General features: G+C 38.2%; 1 protein-coding gene across 1 annotated transcript; it reads right to left on the bottom strand.

Moving 5' to 3' along the window:
* Nucleotides 1-1,226: 1,226 nt before the first annotated feature.
* LOC140853699 (transmembrane 9 superfamily member 1-like) lies at nucleotides 1,227-24,008 on the bottom strand. Its single transcript, XM_073248539.1, has 12 exons — nucleotides 23,922-24,008; nucleotides 18,228-18,420; nucleotides 18,001-18,105; nucleotides 17,825-17,842; nucleotides 17,654-17,742; nucleotides 17,414-17,566; nucleotides 16,989-17,123; nucleotides 16,708-16,874; nucleotides 2,904-2,998; nucleotides 2,349-2,722; nucleotides 1,771-2,044; nucleotides 1,227-1,672 (listed from the first exon to the last, which is right to left on the bottom strand). The coding sequence occupies exons 1-12, from the start codon at nucleotides 24,006-24,008 to the stop codon at nucleotides 1,605-1,607; spliced, it is 1,758 nt and encodes a 585-aa protein (XP_073104640.1). The 3' UTR covers nucleotides 1,227-1,604.
* Between the last annotated feature and the right edge of the window lie 1,979 nt (nucleotides 24,009-25,987).

Genomic DNA, 25,987 nt, shown 5'->3' on the forward strand with positions numbered 1-25,987 from the left:
AATGAGAATGAGGGCGAAAAAAAAACTCAAAATTACTGTGAAAGAGCTTGAAAATGAAAACAGTATCAAACCAATAATTTGATTAATAATAAATTATTATTATTTAATTAATAATAATTTGATGACGTTAAGGTACAGTGGCAGTCATGGTTTCGAATCAACTTTCTGATCTGCGCCAAAGAGATGACGGTACGTACTCGACGCGAAGCCGCAGGGGGAGAAAAAAAAAACCAAAAAATAAAATATAAATATAAATAAATAAATAAAATATATTTTTAAAAATTATTTTTTAAAGATTATTTTTTAAAATTATTTTTTAAAAAAAATTATTTATTAATAAAAATATAAATAAATAAATAAAATATAAAAAATATTTTTTTCAAAAAATCACCCTTTGAAAGATCGAGTCACTACAAATATTTTAAAAATATAAATAAATAAGTAAATAAATAACTAAATAAATAAAATATTATTATCATTTAATAATTATTATTATATTGTTTAATACCTATTGTTTTTATTTAAATTCATTATTACTTAAATATTTCATTACAAAAAATATTTAATCAAATGATAATATTTAATTAACAAAATAATTAATTTTTATTCATTTATTTTTAAGAAAATAATAATATTTTCTTATTATTTATAAATTTATTTTAAAATTAATATTTTTTTATTATTATTAAAAAGATCATAATTATTTGTTAAAATTAAAAATTTTTAAAAATTTTAAAAATTTATTTTAAAATTAATATTTTTTATTTTAACCTCTGCCCTCCGCTCTCTCCCGGCTGCGCACCCCAACCCCCTCTGCCCTCCCACGACTGTACACCCCCTGGCCCCCCACACCGCCCGTGCCATCTCCAACCGCACACACCCCACAATCCCCCGCGCCGTCCGTGCCATCTCCAACCGTACACCCCAACCCCAGCCACACCCCGGCCCCCTCTCAAAAAAAAAAAAAAAAAAAAAAAAATCGTCTATTGATCCGGTGATTTCACCCCGACCATGTCACTGCCGAGGTGGCTGTCAAATCATCGATTGAACCAACAATTTCGAGACGGACAGTAGTTTTAAAAATAAGTTGGGAGAGGAGATATTTTTGAAATTAAAAAAAAATTATTAAAAAAAAAAATTAACCCACCCTTGCACCCACACTCCGACTTTTCGCTCTGCTTCCGCAACCGAAAACACCCTTGGATGAGGTTGACAGACACAAAGGATAGCTGCATTATAAGTGCATGTATATTTATTTTTTGAGGGTGACATGGCCCAGCTTGAAACCAAATCCCCCAAAACAAAAGTATAGACTATCACGCTTGAGTGTAATTTCTACAAGATTATAACGCTACACCTGTACTAAAATAAGTATATGATGGCTGTCACCAACAGCCAGTAGAATAAAAATTGAAGAGCGTGACATGTCCAGAAATTAGATGGATAACAAGAGGAAAAATTCAAAGAAAACAAACGTAGGACCCTTCCATGAAATTTTCAACGCATCATCAATTTCTATCAGCAATCCACGTTTTGCCAAAGAGGCTGCTTCATCCACGATGACTTCCAGCATGCAATCCTAAGTCTCCAGATCCAGGGTTTTGCTAATCACATTTGATGTTTCTGTAGATCCTTCTGACAAACATGTTGGAGCCAAGATACCCCACGGCACCTGAAATGTTCCCAGAATTGCCTGTTAATAAAGCAGCACTAGGAAATGTAATTGGAAAGGTCAAATCTCCCACCAAATATTGGAGTTATAAATCTCACCACATAGTATTCCTAAGCCCAAACAGAACATCAGGGTGTAGCCAAAATAGAAGCTGGTCTGGAAAAAGCCTGACATCTTGGTCTTAACATGATAGTAATACACAGAGTAGAGATATACGTAAACAGCTGTGGAAGCAGCTGAGAAGAACGAAGTCCACTGCCAATGATAGTTCTCAGCATTCAGCAAGAAATATGTGCCCACTATTGTGACACATACGGTGACAATAATAAGGATCAGGAAAACCAGTAACATGAAACCATAGACATAGTACACCTGCCAAGGAGGATCAGCAAAAAGGAGGCTTAATCAGGCACCCACCAACCAATTGACAGATGCAGGTCAAGTAATGTAATCTAATATCATCATTTGGTAGAAAGAGTAATATATTAAAAAAGCTGTCATGCCAGGAAAGCAAGTGGAAAAAAAAAAAAGAACAATTTTAGAAGTTTATTATCAGCAAATCTAGATAAACTTCATTTAAGTAACTCATACGTTGAATAAAAAAAAAGAATAGAACAGAAACCTTAGGACAAGGGTACAAGTACAACTAAAACAACTTCAATTTTCTATGGTTTACCTTGTAATTCCAGAAGGAAGTGAAGACAAAGTACATCTCGATGAATATGCTACCGAAAGGAAGCAGACCACCCATGAGTGAGACAACAGTGGGTGTGAGATACCATTTCTTTTCAGGGATGGGGCGAGGAATGGTCTTCACACGGCATGGATTGTTTGGAGAACCACTCCAGTTTCTACCAACAACAGTACCTAAAAGTGCCAGAGGAAAGGAGATAAAGGCCCAAATTATGAACACAACCACCATTGTTCCAAAGGGGATAGCCGCTAGTGACCGGTAGAAGATAGCAATTGTGTTGAGTACGATGCCAATTCCAAAGCACATAAAAGGGAACAATGATGCTGTGAGAATCATTGACTTTATCCAGTTTTTACCTGTCAAAACATCAAAATATGCATTTAAGTGACAAACAATAATAATTAAGAAGAGTCAGCACCTAAATTTCATCTCATCATCTGCACATCATTGTATAAGACAGGTAAAAGAACATGACAAACATCAACTGCTGTGTGTTGCACTCAGAACTAGAAACAAGAAGTTTGCTGAGATCTATACCTCCACTCCGGGAGTAGAGTCCTCCACTCACATAGCCTGAAATGAATGAAGTAAGAGCATAGCAAACTATGAACGTCGTGACAATAGCTCCACGCCTGGGTCACATATACAAATGATTGGTAACTTGTGAAGCAACAATAATGAACCAAATAAAAATATTTTCAATACTGAAACACTTACACTGCTGCTAATCGAAGAGCATAGCAAAACTAAAAGAATAGTACAAAATGTGAAGGTAAAAGGAAATTAATAAAGATCTTCTTGCAGGATGTTAGATGTATGAGATGATTGAGCTAAGGGATCTGTCATACATTCTTGATTTTAAACAAAAGGCATTGTCTCATCCATATGGAGTTGGGCTCAAGGATGGTATTATCAATAAAAGTTTGAGAAAGTTTCAAGGACCAGAAACAAACGGGAACTGGACCATCTAAAGTGTACTAAGTTTTGGGCAACACATCTCTAGACAAACTGGAGACCTGCAATAAAACCTTAAAGGCAAATCAGAGGATAGAGATCTCCTTTCTCAATTATGAAATTTAAGCTTGTGTATTCAGGGAGTATTTGTATACGCAACCAAATGAACCACACTTTTCAGAATAGTGGTTTTATCAGCTCCAAAATGTTGAAAGTCGACCTCCCTGTTTACACCCTTGATGTTTGGTACAGCTTGCTGTGGAATCACTGTCATTTCATTGTGAAGCATTCTTTTAGAGTTGTGCTTCATAACTAACACCATCACATGGAACTAGTCTGCTGTTTCTTGTTCTTAGGCTGCCACAAAATTTAGCTTCCAGTACCAGAGTAAAAAGATCATGGGGTTTCATTAACTAATTGAGGACACATGATTTTTTTCTTTTTTCATATTCTAAAAGCATATCATAACCTCTGAAGAAAGAGAATGCGACTGACTTCATTTTTTTTTCTTTCATTTCAAAAATCTCATCTCCACATGTCTATCCACATGTCTATCAATCAGTTAAAAGTCACCAACAAATGGTCACATCCTGGTTGGTTCCTCACTATAGCAAACCATCACAGAACCTTGAATAGCATGTATAATATTTTGATTGACGCAAAGCATGTAATGGGACACAAACATGCTTACATGTGAAAACACAAGTAGTACTTTGATTGAATGCTGATGTATAATATGTCTGATACATGGAGACATTTTGGAGCTGATAAAACCACTATTCTGAAAAGTGGTCCATTTGGTTGACATACAAATACTCCCTGATCACACAAGCTTAAATTTCATAATTTAGAGGGAATCATCTTTCCAACAAGGAGAAAGACAATCTTTCTAAGGCAAGTCTGCGTAGATTTCATCTTTTGAATCTATACCTAATACAAAATATCTACAGCAAGTCCATATCATTAACTAAAAATTCAATTTTGGGGACTATTTAAGTTTGGGTTTCCAGACCAATCTAACAAACTTATGGCACATTTATTTGGAAATAATGAACTTTATTAGCTGCCCATCAAGAATTAAAAAATGGTAAAAAACTCAGCTAATCATTTGCCCGGTTGAAATCCTCTCATACTTGTTCGTAAGTATTGACTATAGTTGAGAAAACACGACCTCCTCTGTTCCATTGGAATCTTGACTCATTGAGGTGATTTATTTACAGAAACATCCTTACCATTCCATTCCACAATCATGCGAGACAGTAATCACCTTTGTTTCTCCATCAAATACAAATGACTTCGTTTGTTACAAGCAACAATAGTATGCCCTTTGTCGACTGCATTTTTTTTTTCAACTAACAGCAGGATATTAACATACCATGATGTCATGTTTAAATATGTTACTAAGCATAATTAAATAAAGAACTGAAGGAGATTCCACACTCATCTTGAAATGAAGTTTCTTTGACTCAGGAAAGATAAACTTGACCTGGCCATCTGTCTCTGAATGGAATCTTTTTTTAACAGCAACTCGCAACTCACACTTCAGAAAAAGGCAATGATGGTCAAGAATCGAATACTGTCCTCCCAACTCCTAAAGGAACTGCTTCTAATTGCATATTGCTGTCCAAAAGGAGATATACTTGAAGAACAAACAAATTTTACCATCCTATCTCCTACTTCCAGAATCGAACCTCTGATTATTAATTTGACCAGCACAAGCGAGTCTGTCTACTTCCATCATTTCTATAGCTAGTAGGTTCTTTCCTAGAAGCGAAAAAAGTTCATATGCCTCAAACAAAAGGAAAAAGAATCATTCCGGGAGTCAACCTTCACCTAGAAAATCTACACAGAATCCATCAATCCAAAAGCTAAATACTTTGTTCTTTTTCAAGCAACACACACAAATAGACATCGACACTTACAATACCTAAACCCTTGAATGGTGTCTTTTCGTATATTGTGAACCCTTGAATGGTGTCTTTTCGTATATTGTGAAGGCAAAAGAAAAGAAAATCTCACAACCGCATCCATTACATTCTGGTTGCACAATCCATGTTTCTCAAAAGCACCTTTTGTGAGCCATCCTCATAATCACCTGCCATAAATAGTATCATTTTTTTCACATGAACTAGATTAGCATAATCCTTAGCTTGATATATGTATCCCTTATCAGCTATATATATATATATATATATATATATATATATATATATATATATATATATATATATATATATATATATGTCTCATCTCCAGAAAAATTCAAGACGGAGTCACCTTCTTTCAGAAAAAATATCAATAATGTGTTCTAAAACACAACTGCAGTATGCAACAGGTCAAGGGACTGGATAGTGCATATTGCATATGCAGTAAGTAGGCCTCACGTGCACATTTTTTAATTACTTAAAAATAAAGAAACTACATCAAATACAATGAATTATGGGAATAATTTTTTGGACAAACAATAGCATTAAATAAAAATAACATCTAACAAGTAGTGCCTAGTACTAAGCACTAAACACGTAATAGCAATAGTTATAACTTCATAAAAATAACAGCATTATTAATAGTAGTCATATCTGGCATGCCTGAAACCCACATCAAATCTTACAATCAGCTTGGACCATCTCCATCTGCACAAGCTGAAATAAGAGCCAACCATACATGTGACACAAAATGCTAAGCCTACATGCCAGTAACCGGACCACCTTTCAACCTATATGATGACCTAGCTACGTATAAGCAATGAAGTGCAATCAGGGGAACACATCTGCATATGCAGCCAGATACACAGCCATCTTAAAACACTAACAACAACAATAACGAAGCAAACTAGCAGCATGTTACAAAAAGATCAACAAAAAGTAAAAATACTAAAACCATAATTGCATTCTTCAAAGTGTTAGATTTGTGCCCTAGAAACCAATTGTTGGCCGATGCATTTTGTAATTTTAGGACTTAAACTTGTATTTGTAACTTTTTATTATCAATAAAGGACTTTTTCATTCCAATCATGTTTGTGTCCATGATTTATCCTAAAAATTAACAAAGATAATTTTTGTATATTCTTAAAGTGTTAAGAATTTGAGACATACATTAATTAATAGTTAATTTCTAAATGCTCCCGATCAAAGAATCGTCACGGAGGATAGTGATCAATCCATTCGAGATCAATGCACAGTCCACCTCTCTTGTGGACAAATGAGTCTCCAGTCTGCAGTATACGGACACTGGGGTGAGGGTGCGGGTGGTTGCTAGAAAACAACTGGCACTGAGCGTGACCAACACAAAAAACTATATGGATGTCTACTCGCTCGTCAGTGGTCTTCTCGATGCTGCAATGATGTGAGTGGTCCTTTGACCTGCGGTGTCATTGGCTATTCGCAGCGAAACTACTGAGTTTGACTGCACGTTCCCTTGATCCTTAGCCATTCAGGTCCTTGCTGTGTATGTTGGCTTCAATAGGTTCAAATTCGCTGTTTGGAGTAGGATGCACCTAGATGAAATTTATCGACTTTGGTAGAAAACGAGAAGTCCTATGCGATTCGCGAGACTGAGTTCAAAAAGTCTTTAGCCAAGGCAAGTATGAATACTGAAAAAGAATTTTCACGGGATTCACATATGAACTCGAGTTAAGCCAATCATGCATATGACTGACAATGGGATCGGACGAGTTCTTCATGACCTCCGTCAAATCGGGACTCGCGATAAAAGAACTGAATCATACGATAACTGCACCTAGGGGTTCATACTTTCGTTCTACTGGATTGTCACTACATACTGCTAGATGTCACTAATGGATTGTGGACTCATCGGGCGTCATCTTAATGATCGATGATCCTCGAAGGATAGAATTGAAAATATTCCAATCCATCGAAAAGAATTTCAATGATATTGTGATGGAGATCACAATATATCTCACTACCAGATAGAATGGAACCTATGAGGTCACATATTAAGGAATTTAATCTCAAATTTGCTAATTGAACTTATGAAGTTCTAATTGGGTTAGGGTTTATTAAAATCTTATTGGGTTTAATAGAACCATGCTAGCACATGGTTAAACTTAATTCTTCTGGAGACTTCGATTGGATCAAATCCATAATCTTGAACCTAACCTAAATCCATTTGGGTTTAATTGGGCTCTTAATTGTGAGCCCAAGAGGATTGGATTATGTCAATGAGCTGGCATGAACTATCTCCTCATTATCTCTACATTATCTTCTAATTATCTCTAAGTGGTGTAAGGAATAGTTGGATAGAATGGGTGGCACCTACCTCTCCTTTTGGCAAGACCATAGGGCACCAATCCCAAGGATAATGCAAGAGGGGTCCGTCCCATCTTGTGACTTGGCATGGAGGAGAGAGAGAGGGGGCGTGCCACGCCCCCTCTCATATGTCAGAAAACCCTAAAGGGGCGCCAAAGGTTGGCGCCCCAACTACCTGCCCTATGTGAGATGGGGCGCCCCATATACCTGCCTAAAGGGGCTGATTACATGCCAATTAAGTCTGATTTTATTGAAAAAAATCAGATTAAAAAGGTAGAGTATTCTTATGAGATAAGGATGTACCTTTTTAAGTTAATTAGATTCCTCTTTTGAGTCAAGGTAGAGCCTACATAAAGAGGTCTCTTAGGATTTCAAGTTAGTTGAATTTTGTGAAACAAAACTCTCCCTCTCCCTTCTCCATGCCTCTCCTCCTCCCTCTTCTCTTTCCCACGCCCAAGGGTTGGACGTCCCACTCTTCTACACACCAAAGGTGGAGGTGATCTTTCAGAGTGAAGAACAAGGAGAAGAAGGCTGCAGATCAAGGATTGATTCCACAGTCTAGATCAAAGAGTTGATCGAGATTCTAAGGCTGAGATTCTATTTGGAAAAGAAGAATCTACTATGAGAAGATCAGTTTGAGATTGATCCCGATAGATATCCGTAGAGGCCGAACACGTGTGCAGCTCGAGGACCTTGAACGTAAGATCATCGGTAGCGATGAATTTCTATCCGCACTAAGGTATTGAGATCTGATCTCATACTTATTTTAATTTCTAGATCACATGGATGTCTTTTCTCTTGGACTTCGGTAGGATTAGATAAGATCTAGTATGTATATAGGGTTAAAGGATTTAACCCGTTTATTTTTCCGCTGCAATCAAAAAGAGTTTTGAAATATAAACATGCACCTTACTCGAATTTTTAACAGTGGTATCAGAGCCACTGGTTTTTAAAGACACATATGATCTGATTTTTATCTTAGATCTGAAAGTTTTGGTGATTTAAAATTGATTTTGTGCTGATATAAGGTTGTCCTGATATAGAATTTACCTCCTATATTGTAAAGGTTGTCTTAGCACAAGATTGATCGATTTTGAAAACTATTTTCAAAGCAATTAAATCAATCTTTTAGATCTGAAAATTTGCATATATAATATGTCTAATTTTTGTTTTAGATCTGAAATTAGAATGATTAAAAGTTCACATCAAACTGGTATAAGGTGGTCCTGGTATAGGGTTTATCCCTTATACTAAAAAGATTGTCCCAGTTTAATGCGAACCGATTTTTGAAAAGATATTTTCAAAATATTTTAATCATTATTTTAGATCTAGTTTTACATATATTTGATATGTATAATTTTAGTTTTAGATCTGAAATTTGATGTATATGTAATGCATGTTTAATTTAGATCTGAAATTTGATGTATATGTAATGCATGTTTAATTTAGATCTGAAACTACGTATATTTGATATATGACATTAGGTTTAGATCTGAAATAATTTCAAGATTATAAGTCACTAATGCATGCAGTGAAACATAATCTAAAAAATTATTTTTGGATCTGAAATTATATTGTTGAATGTGGGTATGGGTTGAACAAATTAAGTCTAATGATCAAACTACGATTAGGGTCAAATTGATTAGATCATGATGGAATCCGTTGTCGATTTTGAACAGTTGATTAAACCTAATCGATGGCTGATTGGGATTAGATCAAAAGAGCTCAAAGTCGAGTTTAGCTGTAGTTGGTCGCATCGATTCACATTTTGATGTGAGTTGATTGATTCAAGATCGAATTTGGCTCAGTGGTTCGGACCCATTTCAATAGGTTAATCTGATCGATTCTAATTGACCAATTTGATGTCCAAAGCAAGTATTTAGATGATGATTATTTAATTGGTTCCGTTGTTTGATCTGACCAATTTTGATTGGTGTCTAAGGAAAGCAACAGAAGGATCCCTACTCATTTTAACTTACCTGGCCATTTTGAGAAATTCGATTTCATGCTAGGTTACTTGTTGACTCGAGTTCACCCATGCCGATTAGGCTGGTTAGACATGTTGATGTGCTGACCTGAATTTAATCAGTCGGATGTCAAATCTGCTGATTTAGAAGAGACCTAAACCTAAATCTCCTCATTAAATATTAAGTCTAGAAGTCTTCCATCGTTGCAGAGATGCAGGTGCCTTCCTGGCGTTGATCGTTCTCAGCTGGTTACAGTGGTTTGGTTGCATCGAAAAGGTACAACCACTCTATTGACATTTGATATCTCAGGATAGAGAAGGGGTTGAGCCCAATAACTGTTACGTGAGGGTCCCAATGACGGCTTTGCGCCCGCTGGTGAATCAGGATCCGACTTAACTAAAAAATGTGTCAATAACTGTTAAGTGAGGCCACAGGACTTAAAGACCAAGCCCACTGCATCTTGTTTAGTGAAGCAATGGACAAAGTGTTGTCCATTTGTTGGTCTGTACTCACCAATAACTGTTAGGTGAGGTGTGTATAGATTAATGGGACCGCAGTACCCATTTGAAATCAATTGCGTATAAATTTTCATTTCTCCATCCGAGTGTGAAAGATTCGAGAAAATAGTGAGAGCTTTTGTTTGTTTTTAAAATTTCTAAAACAAACAATTTTATAAGTACAAACATCTAACTAAAAACTGTTCTCTCTGTAGATAACTATGTCGAGTTCCAACCCTTTAGCTCATATCCTCGATACGAATAGGTTGACCGGTACTAACTATAAAGACACTCCAAAATCTGAGAACAGTTCTCAGCTTCGAAAAACTCATCCATATCTTTGATCAAGATGCGCCTATGTTACCTGCTCGTCCATCCCCTGATCAATGAGTTGCACTTGAGAAGTGGATGGACGAAGATAACAAGACAATGTTACATTTTAGCGTCCATGTCCAATGATCTTCAGCACCAGCATAAAGACATAAGGACTGCCAAAGAGATGCTGACTCACCTGCAAGAGTTGTATGGTGAGCAAAGTCGCACAGCTCACTTTGAGGTCTCTCGGAGATTTTTCAGAATGAAGATGCGTGATGGACAGTCCGTCAATGATCATTATTTGACAATGATCAAGGACATCGAGGAGCTTCAGAAGCTCGGTACGAACATGGACAAGAAATTGCAGATGGATCTGATTCTCCAGTCTCTTACTGATTTGTATGGGTAGTTCATCATGAACTACCATATGAATAAAATCGATAGCACTTTGCCCGAGTTATTAAATATGCTGGTAACAGCAGAGAGCACCTTGAAGAGTTAAAGGGATATAGTTCTGACTGTGGAATGGACTTCTTCTAAAAGAAAGTCTTCTTTCAAGAAGAAGCAAAAACCTGCGAAAAAGTAAAAGAACGAGGTCAAGCCTAAGAAGCAGGTTCCGAAGAAGACCGATGATAAGGGAAGTGTTTCCATTGCAACGTCGAAGGCCACTGGAGGAGGAACTGTCCGGCCTAGCTGGCGACTGTCAAAAGTAGGAAGAAAGATGGGCCTTCTGAAGGTACGTCTGATATACTCATTATTGAAACTAATCTAACGATTTCATCTTCTTCTAGTTGGATTCTAGATTCTAAATCAAGTGCTCATTTGTGCACTTTTATGCAGAATCTTGAAGAAGTGAGCAGGCTGAGGGAAGACGATATCACTCTCCGGATCGACAATAAAGCAAGAATTGCTGCTGTGGCCGTCGAGACATATCCTCTGTGATTATCATTAGGACTTGGTTAATTCTTAAAGACTACTATTATGTACCTGTAGCCAATAGGAATTTGATTTTCATTTCTATGCTAGCATAGAATAATTATAATTTTTATTTCAATAAAGATATGTGTTCAATTTATTTCAGAAATAAAATTATTGCACGTGCTTTCTTCATTGACGGTCTTTATCATTTGCATATGGATGCAAGTGTAAATATTAACGAGCAAATTGTGAATACCATAGGATCTAAGAGACTTAGAGATTGGATTAGCCAAAAATATTTGTGGCACCTTAGGCTAGGCCATATTGGAGAGGACAGACTCAACAAACTGGAGAAAGATAATCTTCTCGGACCATTGACTTTCAAGTCTTATCTAATTTGTGAATCATATCTTCAAGAAAAATGGCCAAATTGCCCTTTGTGGGACAAGGAGAAAGGACCACTAAGATATTAATCCTGGTACACACTGATGTGTGTGGTCCATTCGATGTACAAGCCAAGGATGGCTATGTCTACTTCATAACTTTTACCGATGATTATTCACCGTATGAGTTTGTGTATTTAATGCACCGAAAGTCTGAAGTCTTTGAAAAGTTCATAGAGTTCAAACATGAAGTAGAAAACAGATCGGAAAACCCATAAAAATTTTTCGATCAGATCGAGGAGGAGAATACCTCAGTGAAAAATTTTGGATCTATCTCAAAGATAATGGCAGTCTCATAGTGGACACCTTCAAGGACACCTCATCTCAACGGAGTATCCGAAAAGAGGAATTGGACCGTATTAGATATGATCCAGTCCATAATGAGCTTCACAGACCTTCCTGTCTTTCTCTGAGGACATGCATTGCTTTCTGCGATTTATCTTTTGAATCGGATTCCCTTTAAATTTGTTCCTACCATACCATATGAGTTATGGCATGGTAAGAAGCCAACTCTTGGTTATCTCAAGATTTGAAGATATCCGATCCATGTCAAACGACAACAGGCGAACAAATTAGAGGCTAGATCCTTAGGGCTCGCTTTATAGGGTATCATAAGAAAACAATGGGATACTATTTCTATCTTTCTGAGGATCACAATGTGATTGTGAGCCGTCATGCCGTCTTCTTAGAAAAAGAGTTTATCCAAGATGGAGACAGTGAGAGAAAGATTAAGCTCAAAGAAAATCTCTGAAGAGCATCGAGTCCAAGAATCTGAACCCAATAATGAGCCAGTAGATGTGACACCTCCACCTCATAGATCAAGTAGGGTCTCCCATCCTCCTGAAAAGTACTTAGGTATTCTTACAGAGAATTTAGAGGAAGCATTCTTTGTGGGAGATAGAGACATTAGGAATGATCTCAAGACCTACGATGAGGCAATGTTAGATATAAACTCCGAGAAATGGATGAAAATGATGAAGTCAGAAATTGACTCTATGCATTCCAACCAGATTTGGTCCTTAGTAGATCCACCTGAAGGTATTGTACATATTGGGTGTAAATAGATTTACAAAAGAAAAATTGGATCGGATGGTAAGATAGAGATCTATAAAGCAAAACTAGTTGCGAAAAGTTATAGTCAACGCGAAAGCATTGACTATCATGAAATCTTTTCGCCCGTGGCTATACTGAAATCCATCCGTACTCTGCTTGCGATAGCAGCCTTTCATGATTATGATATTTAACAAATGAATGTGAAAACTGCCTTTTTAAATAGATATCTTGAGGAAGATATGTATATGGAGCAACCTTTGAGTTTCACATCCAGTGATAGTGATCACGAGGTCTGCAAACTGCAAAGATCCATATATAGACTCAAACAAGCATCTCGAAGTTGAAACACTCGCTTTAATGATGTGATCAAAATGTTCGATTTCATCAAAAACGAAAAGCCGTGTGTACAAAAAAGTCAGTAGGAGTGCTGTCACATTCTTCATATTATACGTGGATGACATCCTCTTGATTGAAAATGATATTTTCATACTGACATCGATCAAAGTATGGTTGTCGAAAAAATTCACCATAAAAGAACTAAGAGAAGCTTCCTACATTCTTGATATAAAAATTTATTGGGATAGATCTAAGAAAATGATAGAACTCTCACAGCGAATGTACATAGAGGTGCTGAAGAGATTCAGCATGGAAAACTCCAAGAAGGATCTTTTACCTCTTAGACATAGCATTCATCTCTCCAAGAAGATGTGTCCTGACACACCTGAGGAGATCCAATGCATGAGTAAGATCCCTTATGCTTCGGCAATAGGGAGCCTCATGTATGCCATGTTATGTACACGACCTGATATAGCCCTTACCGTGAGTGTCACAAGTAGATATCAGGTGAATCTAGGTGAAGAACACTAGATTGCTGTTAAAAATATCCTTAAATACTTGAGAAAGACTAAGGATTTGTTGTTGGTCTTTGATGGAGAATCAAAGCTAAAAATAGAGGGATACACCGATTCAGATTTTATGACTGATGTCAACGATAGAAAGTCTACATCGGTGTATATCTTCTTGTATAATGATGGTACGATTAGCTGAAAGAATTTCAAACAACCGATCATTGCAGATTCGATCATGGAAGCCGAGTACATCGTCGCCTCTGAAGCTGCTAAAAAAGCCTTTTGGTTCAAGAAGTTCGTTGCAGAGCTGGGTGTGATGCCATCAGATGCCATTGCACTGCACTGCAACAACGGCGCCATAGCCGTCGCTAAGGAGCCCAGATCTCACCAGAAGTCCAAGCATATAGAGCGGCGGTTTCACATCATACGTGAATACCTCGAGACAAAGTTTGTCGAGGTGCAGAGAGTCGACTTTGCGCTGAACATGATGGATCCGCTGACCAAGCCTCTCAATCAACAGAAGATCGAAGCTCACCTTGAGAAGATAGATCTTAGGTATATAATCAATTGACTTTAGGTCAAGTGGGAGTTTGTTAGATTTGTGCCTTAGAAACCAATTATTGGCTGACGTATTTTATAATTCCAAGACTTAAACTTGTACTTGTAACTTTTTATTATCAATAAAAGACTTTTTCATTCCAATCATGTTTGTGTCTATGATTTATCATAAAAATTAACAAAGATAATTTTTGTATATTCTTAAAGTGTTAAGAATTTGAGACTTACATTAATTAGTGGTTAATTTCTAAATGCTCCCGATCAAAAGATCGTCATGGAGGACAGTGATCAATCCATTCGAGATCGGTGCAGTCCACCTCCCTTGTGGGTAGATGAATCTCGGGTCAGCAGTGTAGGGACACTGGGGTGAGGGTGCGGGTGGTTGTTAGAAAACAACTTGCACTGAGCATGACCAATATGAGAAACCATATGGATGTCTACTCACTCGTCAGTGATATTCTCGATGCTGCAGTGGTGTGAGTAGTCCTTTGACCAACGATGTCATTGACTATTCGCAGCGATGCTATTGAGTTTGACTGCATATTTTCTTGATCCCTAGCCATTTGGATCCTTAATGTGTATATTGACTTCAGTAGGTTCAGATTCGCTGTTTGGAGTAAAATGCACCTAGATGGAATCTATCGACCTTAGTAGAAAAGAAAAAGTCCTATGCGATTCGCGAGACTGAGTTCAAAAATTCTTTGACCAAAGCAAGTGTGAATACCAAAAAAAAATTTTCACGAGATTCACATATGAACTCGAGTTGAGCCAATCATGCATATGACTGACAATGGGATCTAACGAGTTTTTCATAACCTCCGTCAAGTTGGGACTCACGATAAAAAGACTGAATCATACAATAACTGCACTTAGAAGTTCATACTTTCGTTCTATTGGATTGTCACTACATACTGCTAGATATCACTGGTGGATTATGAAACTCATCGAGCATCATTTTGATGATCGATAACCCTCGAAGGGTGGAATTGAAAATGTTCCAATCTATCGAAAAGAGTTTCGATGATATTGTGATGGAGATCACAATATATCTCACTATCAGATAGAATGGAACCTATGGGGTCACACATTAAGAAATTTAATCTCGAATTTGCCAATTGAACTTATGAAGTTCTAATTGAATTAGGATTTAATAGAACCATGCTAGCACATGGTTAAATCTAATTCTCCTCGAAACTTCAATAGGATCAAGTCCATAGCCTTGAACCTAACCTAAATCCATTTGGGTTTAATTGGGCTCTTAATTGTGAGCCCAAGAAGATTGGATTATGTCAATGAGTTGGCATGAATTATCTCCTCATTATCTCTACATTATCTCCTAATTATTTCTAAATGGTGTAAGGAATAGTTGGAAAGAATGGGTGGCGCCTACCTCCCCTTTTGGCAGGACCATAGGGCACTAATCCCAAGGATAATGCAAGAGGGGTCCGCCCCATCTTGTGGCTTGGCATGGAGGAGAGAGAGAGAGGGGCCACGTCCCCTCTCGTATGTCAGAAAACCCTAAGGGGGCACCCCAACTACCTGCCCTATGTAAGATGGGGCACCCCATATACCTGTCTAAAGGTATGCCAATTAAGTCTGATTTTATTGAAAAAAATCAGATTAAAAAGGTAGAGTATTCTTATGAAATAAGGATGTACCTTTTTAAGTTAATTGGATTCTTCTTTTGAGTCAAGGTAGAGCCTATATAAAGAGAAGGTCTTTTAGAGTTTCAAGATAGTTGAATTTTGTGAAACAAAACTCTCCCTCTCCTTTCTCCACGCCTCCCCTCCTCCCTCTTCTCTTTCCCACGCCCAAGGATTGGGCATCCCACTCTTCTACACACCAAAGGTGGAGGTGATCTTCTTCCAGAGTGAAGAACAAGGAGAAGAAGGCTACAGATCAAAGAGTTGATTTCATGGTCTAGATCAAGGAGTTGATCGAGGTTCTAAAGCTGAGATTCTACTTGAAGAAGAAGAATCTACTACGAGAAGATCGGTTCGAGATTGATCCCAATAGATATCCGTAGAAACCGGACACGTGTGCAGCTCGAGAACCTTGAACGTAAGATCATCAGTAGCGGTGAATTTCTACCCGTGCTAAAGTATTAAGATCTGATCCCATACTTATTTTAATTTTCAGATCATATGTATGTCTTTTCTCCTAGGCTTGGATAGGATTAGATAAGATCTAATATATATGGGGTTAAAGGGTTTAACCCGTTTGTTTTTCCACTGCAATCAAAAAGAGTTTTGAAATATACACATGCACCCTATTCGAATTTCTAACACAAAGTCATGTAAAGGTTGCCACTTATTTGAAACAAGACACTTAAATTTCTGTCTATAACAGAAAAACAAATTCATCAATTGCTTGTATGTTTAAAATAACACAAGATTCTTTTTATATGAGAAGATGTAGAATCATAAAAAATAATTGAGAATGTTATAACCTCATGAGTTACAACATAACAATTAAATGAGCAAAAGACTAAATATTTCAAGCAGCAATAATAGAACATACCCTATGTACAGCATTCCAATGATGGCCAACAAAATTACCAAGAGAACAAGCAATGCCAGCTGAGCACCAGTACCAACAACAGCTGAAAGAAGAACTAAATTGCGAGGGGGGCGGAAGACATCACCATGAACAAGCTTCCATCCAGATTCTTCATTCACATCTCTCTCCTGGAAAGGATGAAAACAAATGAATTAACAAAAAATGGAAACCTCAATAAAGCCATCAAATAGATATACATATAGAAGAAGCACCAAGGGAACTAAAAGCAATCAAATAGTCACCAGACTCTCCAGATCATCATCTTCATGAGCATATTTTGCATAGTCTTTTCTAAGAGTTCGCATCAAAATCATTGATACAAGGCCGGTGAGGAAAATAACCATCATAAAAGAATTGAAAATGGAAAACCAGTGAATCTGCAAAATTGAAAACAAACATCAAAATCTAGTAAGCTGCAATCCTTTTACTGGTAGAGACTATGCAACAGTTGGATAACACAAAGCATCTAAAGCCAAGTTGAATATATGACATTAAAGAAAATCAAAGAACAGATCAAAACCTAATAAGTTACTAATTACCATCTGAAAAACCAATGGATGGAGTTACTTGTCATACATGGTGTGCAAGCAAGACAGCTTAGCATACAGCACACTAAAAAGGCTGTTGGTCACATAAAATAGGCCAAGAACCCAACAGGAAACAGTACCTGGTGCTCAAAGAAAGGATGGTCCAAGTAAACATCAAAACGGCGTGCAAATGTTACATCAGTCTGCATCCATTTGACTGAGTATGTCATGTCCAAAGTTTTCCCAACTTCCACAAGTTTAGGAGACTCTTGGGTAAGATTGACATGAATAATCTGCAACAAGAAGACAATGTTAGAAGCGTACAAGGTTATGATAAAACAATATACTAGAAATCCATAAAGATTTGAAAGATTTCATACCCGCTCACCATTGTATTGTACAAGAATATTGCTGTGAGTAAAAAGATAGAGCTTATTTTCATTCTTTTTGTCAATCTCCCCAACATAGCCTGAATATAAGTGCACCATCGCATAAGACATGAGATCAAGAAATTTTAGTTTTTAGAGGAAAAAAATGTGAGAGATATTTACCCCACAGAGGCAAATCATCTGAGCCATCATGTTGGTAGTGCAGACAGAACAGAAACAGGGGAAAGAGTCAGCATACAACCAAAAGGCTATGACAGACAACCATCAGGCATTGAAAGGAAGACTCATTTTAGTTACACACCAAAGAAAGAAAATGCATGTAAAAGTTAGAGATGTACCCATGAAGAATTCAAACCAATACGAGCTCTGTATTGCATCCTTGAACTGCTTTACCTTCGCAGCATCAAGTTCAAGCCGACAAATAAAGCGCTTGTCAACATTTCCTGGCAAAACAAAAGAAATTCGCAGACTAACATTAAATAAGACTAAAGTATGTTCACCATTTCTTTAACATGCTTCTAATTTCAAGTAAAAAAAAGAATTTGTAACAGATAGAAGAGCATACGTTGAAACTTTATCTCAATCTGGCTGTCAATGAGTTCATTACCACCCAGAACCTCGCCGAGTCCTCCCCACTTATGGGCAGGATTCCCTGATGGCTGGCAAAATGGAAGGCTGTAATAATTATATGTCTCTTGAGGATTATTATATGGCCCAACCTTGTTTACCCAGAGAGTTACAGGATCATCAACTTGATACTGCATACAAATCCATTTTTCAATTAAACCATGCTGGGAAAAAAGCATAGGATGCCTATCCTATGAAAGAAAATATCAAGAAAAAAAATGGAAAAAAAATGTATTCAAGTAATGGTAGAAGCCCCATGTTATCATAATAATGGAGAAAAATGCCAATCAAAATAGATTGCACCACAAAAGCTGCTGAAAGGAAATTTTGCCCATAATTTTGTACAACATAGGCATGTAGTGAAAGTATAGTTAGGGCTGGAATTGGGCCGGGCTAGGCCAAGCCATATCCCTACCTAAGCCCGGTCCGAAAATTTTTCAGGCTTCAGGCCGGGCTTAGACCCGAAAGTTTTTGAAAATCCGAAGCCCAAGTCCAGCCCGAGACCGGTTTTTTTTTTTTTTTTGGCTTTCGGCCGGGCTTAGGGCCGAAAGTTTTTGAAAATCATAGGCCCGAGTCCAGCCCAAGCCTGGCCCAAATCTGATTGGACCAGCTAAATCATATTCTCCTTCATTAATCTCTGTCCCTTAAAAGATAAAAAAGAAAAACTAAAGGGACCTTAACCCATTTCCCTCTATCCCATTTCTCCCATCTCTCCGATGGATGATTTTGGCCGGACTTACTGGCTCTCCGACTATGACAACGACCACGGTCTCCGGCCCTCACCTTCCCTAATCCCCAATCCTCCCTTATGCTCTAGTTCACTAGCTTCACTGCCAACCAGATCCTCCTTGACGCCCTCGACGCTACTGCCGTCAGATCTGATGATGAAGAGCACAAGTCCGTCCACCTCATTCACTTCAAGATCGGGCTTGGGGGTAATGGTCCTCCTTCGCTTAGCACATCACTGCCCAGAGCCGCACCACCCACACACCTCCATCAAGACTTTGGATAACTGTTGTCGTCCCAGAAGAGACCTGCAAAGACTACCCTCACCATCGCAAACCTCTGCTACTGCGCCTGCAGCCTCCACCTTGCCAAGGCTCTTCCTCTCTCTCAAGCCTTAGCAATTCAACATGTGGTGGAGGATTAGGGAGGACCTTAATTGGGCTGACCTTGCAGACCTTGAACGGGCTGATGGTACACCCAAACCCAACCCAAAAAAGCGGCTCTACTTCTTAGCCCAAACTCAAGCCAAAATTAGTCGGGCCCAGACCAAAACCCCACCCAAAGTCAGTCCGACAAGATGGACCTCTGGCTCGAGCCTAATACCAGCCTTAAGTATAATTCATTGAAAATTTAGCATTAGTATTTAAAAACTGAAGTAAGAGATCTAGCGTTGGCGCAACTATAAGGTTGCTCCATTATGAAACACCAAAACAGCCTCGTAGCATGCAGGGCGAAGGCTAGATAATCTGATCCTCCCCAAACCCTAGAAATGGCGGGAACATCCTGCATTTGGCCGCCCATTTTTATTTAAAAATGAAGTGAAGAGAAACTTTGATAGAAGTCTATATGATTAAAGTTTCTGTTTTTTTGGAAAAAAAAAAAGTAATAGTTACCATCAAAGGAATCAAATTCACATAGATGAGAGAGATGAGACACTGAGGCATTCAGATGTATAGTTCTGCTCTTTGTAGAAGGATGAGTTGAGGTCATTCATGGAGAGGAAAGGCTTGCTGGAAATCAATGATTTACTAGACAATACAACTGCTATATGCAAAAGTGATGTCTAATTGACAGTCATGATCCATCTAAACTTATGAGGCACAATAGGCTGCTATGTTGAGATATGAATAGCTCGATTGTGTTCACTTTTTTCAACTAAAAAAGTAAAAATATTCACAACAGAAGCCAGCTACTAATATATATAAAGCTGTTACATGAACAGAAAATCACATTTTCCTCATGGAAACCTTCTCTAAAGCAACTGCATGCTGATGATGAAGAAAGAAACTGCGAAGAATCAAAAAATCCATTATTGATGCCCGATAGGTCATAAGAATACTAGCAATAAAATATCTATAAATTTAATGAAATCACCAGCTCCTTCAAAAAAATATCATTACTTTTATGATGCTAATACAAATATGGAAATAAAAAAGCCCCATGAATTTAGTAAGACATGTAAAAAAAATGGAAATTTTCCAAAGATTCTACATATGTCAATAATCAAGTGATTCAATGATGACTAGTACACTTTCTTGATAAGAAAACCTCTGAATCTTTCTCTTTTTATTCTTTTTCAATTGTTGTGGCTCCAAGTCCATCCAACCATTTGCTTTTGAAAGAGATCAATTCCATTTCAAGCTGGAGCCACCTTACCAACGAATTGGATATTTTTTTACCTCATGCAAGATTTCTTCCTTATACCATGGAAGAAAAAAGGAACCTACGTGCCTTAGAACATAACCCTATCAACTGCTGCTAAGCCTTTCCCCAACTTTTGGTGTTCTAAATTTCTCCAACCCTTTGTCACGACTGTCATCCATGCAAGCTTAGATCACTCCTCTTTCAAGATCTTTGACATATATTCAAGCACTTCACTGACATAAGTTATATAAACCACTGAGCAGCACTGCTTGTAGCACATGATGACACGTAGGAAACAAGAATAAATAAGAATTAAAGGTTCTAAAAGCAGTCCATGATGCCACATGCAGCCACATAAGCATATATGGTCCCTTGGCTATCCCATATAGGGCTTAGGCAGATTTGCTAATCAGAATCACCCTAAGCATCCACATCGGCCTAAGGCAACCTAACTATGCAACCTAGACAGTACACAGGGTGGCCAACAAAACATGAGTTGGGTATCATACGGTATCCTTGACCTGCTCACCTCCTGTACCTCCTTTGCCCCTACTCAATTCTGCTTCCCTCTACCCTCATGTTCTCCCTCAACCCCTCTTTCACTTCCTCTACCTCCTTTGCACCTACTCAATTCTGCTTCCCTCCACCCTCATGTTCTCCCTCAACCCCTCTTTCACTTCCTCTGCCTACATCAGCTATTTCTCCTCCTATCCTACTACTCTTTTCCTCCTAAGTAGCTATGCAGCATGCACCCAGATGTAAAGAAGGGTAGAACATGTCAGGAGAAGCTAATACAGCAGAAAACCTTGAAAAAGACAAGATATAACACTATCGTAATATGGCAATAAATTAATATGTTTGTTGCGATCATATACATAAAAAAGAAAAAAGAACCATGAAACATAATGCACTGTCATGATAACATAGTTCATATCCATTCAATAACATCAACATCCTCAGTTACATCAGTTATTCATCATTCAAATCCATAGAGCACAGTCCATGCTATAAACAACATCAACAACACAAACTCTCAAATTATTCATTCACCCATGAATAGATCAACACTGATTATTAAGAAAAAGCCTGCCCTTTCATCCTAAAAGATATTCATAAGATATTCCAATTACATATAGGAAGCATTTGGAGATTTCTTTAATCTTAAAAGTAGAATACTTAAAATAAATATCTCACAAGCATCCATCCATTACATATTCCACATGATGTGACATGCAATTTGAAGTACTTGTGTTTCTTAGCAACCTATTCTCCATGCAAAATGATGGCTTTCAAACCTCAAACAAGGAGGGAAATGAAGAGAAAAAAATGGGGAACTCATTGTTAATTAACCAATTGATCTCAGATGCGTAAGCTGATAGGGAATAGGCCAAGAATGTATATTAGGCTTCATGCATGCCACCCCCTGCCCCCCCAAAAAAAAGGGGGCAGACCAAACCACATGAGGGAGGGATAACCAAATTAGCAAAGAAATGAGTCAAGATGATAGACAAAATCATGATAAACATCATTGAGGATCAAAGATTTAAGTTTCAGTGCGATGGCAGGGAGTGCCCCATCCCAAGTGTTGGGATAGGGCAACATCCTAAGCGCTGGGATGAGATTGAAATGGTACAAGGATCGAGATGGGATAGGACATCCACCATCTAGAATGTTGGACATTATGTGTTCTGTTCCATGAAAAAGTCGAACGAACTAGTCCCATGGATTTGAATCCTTGCCAAGGATGATCAACTAAATAAATAACCTAGAAGAGATTCAAACTAAATGATTTCCAACAACCTAAGCTCTGTTACCGTATCAACTAACCAATTGACATTATGCATATACTTTTTAAAATTTAATAATTCAAAAAAAAAAAACAAAGAAAAAAAGGAAACATGTTGATTATATCAAAATTAGGAGGCACAAAAAAATTATAGTTGGGTAAGGACACTACTACCAATATAATAACTTCTAATAATAAATGCTAACATGAATTAAAAAAAAAAAAATAGTTTGAATAGATCTATTAATATCACTGAAAACATTGTTAAAATATTTCTACGAAAAGGTTTTACTGAAGATGTTTGGAAACATCAGGAAAATAACAAATATGTCTTGATTTCAACCCTATGACATAGAAAAGACTAGGAAAGGAATATATAGAACCATTCTAAAGTGTATCAACCGACCCGGTTTACGAATTTATTCCAACTATCAATGAACTCCTAAGATTTTAGGTGGAATGAAAATTGTAATTCTTTCTACTTCTCAAGGCATAATGACAGATCGAGAAGCTCGACTAGAAACAATTGAAGGAGAACTTTTGTGTTTATTATGATGAATCCTCCTCCTTTGGTATCCTAATTTTTATCTCTAACTTCCTATTTGTGAAATAAGAGGAAAAGTGGTGTGGCTTCATAAAAAGCAATCGAAGATAACACCACGTCACCACCAACCTCCCATTTTCTTACTCTAACAACCTCATTGATGTCAAGAAGAAGGAAGTCAGTTTTCAACAAGGTCCCAGTCCAAATCAAGGATGCCCTTCATCGCTCACACCACTGCCTTCACGATCAATAAGTCAGATTCCATCGACCTGAGCACTCACTGAATCTTTCTTCTACATCGATTCCTTCAAATTCTTCCTAAAATCACTACCCTTATTTCTTCAGTTTGCTTCTTTCCACAACCTCCACGCAGATCCAAGTTCTGCTAATTACCATCACTCCATTTTCCCTGATTATCAAATATTGAGGAGGCATATATGAAGAATCAATCACCGTAAAAAAGAACTTGAACGGATATTTCAAAGAAAAAAAGGAGGAAAAAAAAAAGCATAGTACAAAAATGATCCCAAATTAGAACAAAAAAATGGAATCTATTTGTCCATTATCGAATAGTAGGAGCAAAAGGAGCGGACTTCCCACATCGAGAATCGAAAAGAAAGGCTCTTTCGAGATCCAACTATAAAATTCCGATATTAACTCTCGGGGACAACGGACCGAGCCACTCCAGGAAGTTAACTCTCAGAACCACGGACCGAGACACTCCAGAAAATAGAAAAAATTCCCACTCATAAATCAGAACACCACGGATCTAACTCAACACAGAGATCCACGCAGCTCAAGTAAAGGACAAGCTCGAGAGGAGATCTCCAAGAAAATCCAAACAATATTCTCAAAATAGCACTTCCAATTCATCAATCTACGGTCAAGGGTCCAGCAGAACCCTTGGAGCTGGGGAGGCAGCAGATGCGTACCTTGTGGTCGGACTCGGAGGCGGACGCCGCGGTTGCAGCGGCGAGGAGACGGCGGCGCGAGAGCGAGGGATCTGGCGTAGCGATCATCGCCGCGGCCGGATCTCAGCGATCGGAGACGAGGCGGTCTGGCGAAGCTTCGCCCCTTTGGCCTCTTCGGGTCAAGATCGAGAGGGGAGAGAGCGTGCGGGGGGCCAAGAGGAAGAAACAGCGTAGCCTACGTTAGGATTATGTTGAAAACATCGCCGCACCACTGGCGAGAGGATTCTCCGCGTGTTCGTGTATGGATGCGTTCCTGTAGAAGACTGGAGGACTTAGCTTACGTGGCCTGAAAGGACGCATGGTGTACCAAATGTCGTACATATGCACTAGCACGACCGGCCGCGAACAATTTTTTTTTAGCCCAACAGTTACACACCTTGTGGATGTAAAATTGGAATGATGACCAGCCGATTTGCATCCAAATAGAAGAGTTAAAGTACAAGTTAATATGTTTAAATTATGGTCATCATCCTGTGATAGCTTGTTATCCCATGTTTAGCGACCATATTTGCTTCTCCAATATAAGTATAAAGAGAAGTTTTTAAAAGATGTATATCTTCGATGAGATCTCAAATATGCCAAAAGACTTGCTCAACCTCCCGAGGATAAGATGAGGGTGAAAGGGGCACCCTCCGCAGGAGAAAAACCATGCTAACCTCATTGTGTTTTGGATGGAAAGAACCAAACAATGGAAAAAAATTTCTAATAGAGAAGAAAAAGGAATAGAGAATGAAAATAAAAAATAAAAAATTTCTATAACAGAAGACAATGAGGCAGTGCATATAGAGAGAGAGAGTAGAAAATTTCTAATGGGAAGGAAATATAATAGAGAATATAAAATTTCTAGTAGAAAGGATATAGAACAAGAGTGCTAAAAATTTCTAAGAAAGAGCCGGAGAAGGTCCCAATTTTCAATCATATATCTAATATATATATTTAAAATAAGGCTTCTCAATAGAGAATCTCCATTTGACACGTAAGCTTTGATACAATGGGAGAGAGCAATTGCCAAAAAAAAAAAAAAAAATCATTGCACTTTGAATTCGAAGTGGCGAAGAGGAAATAACAGTCGCACGGGGAGAGGAGTGTTTCTTTGGTTCGATTGGGGTTTTTGATTTTAAACAATATGTCCTCCATTGAAAAATTTCGTAACTGAGATGAGGATCCGGCCTTGCTCCACGCTTCCCTGATCGCTTTAAGAACTACTCCACCCTTATTCCATCGAAAAGGTACAAGTAGGGTTTTCACCATCCTCTTGGATATCTGGATGTTTCTCTGAATTTGGATTACACGTCTTCTATTCATGAATCTAGGGTTTCTTACTTGATCTCCACTCCAAGCAAACTCATTCATTTTAATCACCTTCGAATGTTCGGATAAAGGAGAATTTCAGACGATGCAGGAGTGGATCAAGGAGGGTTTCAGATTTGTAGCATTGATCCACCTTCACTGGTGTCGCAGGTGCCGATATCAAAGATGTGGCAGTTCTCAATAGTTGGAGTGCCGCCGTCGGGCTCGAGGGTTGGGTGGATGGCTCCTAAATCGAAGGTTGCTGCCATCGAAAATCGGGATGCATCGTTGGATGAGTCCACGATCATCAAGCAGAACGGCGGGAGCCGGGGGAGGAAGAAAAGCATCTCCAGCTCTTTCACACCCTCAAAGACCTCCTCCTCCTCCTCTCCGTCCCTCTATTTTCTAAAACCTTGCCTCTTTCTCTCTCCTCTTTTTTAGCATTTTAGAGTGGACGGCGGTGAGAGTGACAAGGAGAACGGGGGAGCGCTTCGAGCTTGACCTTAAGACAGGCCGCTCCATCGCTCCTCCACAGCCTCATCGGTTGGCCGTCGAGGTCTAACAGAGTCATACCTTTATGGATGCCCAGATGAAGTAGGTCCGTGACTGGATCTGATGAGGGGCATCGTCCTTTGGTGCATAGCAGGGGAAAAGAGTGAGAAAATTAGAAAAGGAAGATGATGACCACGACCTCGATGAATGGGTGGTAGATACCAAATCCCATGATCGGCCTCCTC

This window comes from Elaeis guineensis, chromosome 1, assembly GCF_000442705.2.
Source record: "Elaeis guineensis isolate ETL-2024a chromosome 1, EG11, whole genome shotgun sequence".
Classification (NCBI taxonomy): Eukaryota; Viridiplantae; Streptophyta; class Magnoliopsida; order Arecales; family Arecaceae; genus Elaeis; species Elaeis guineensis.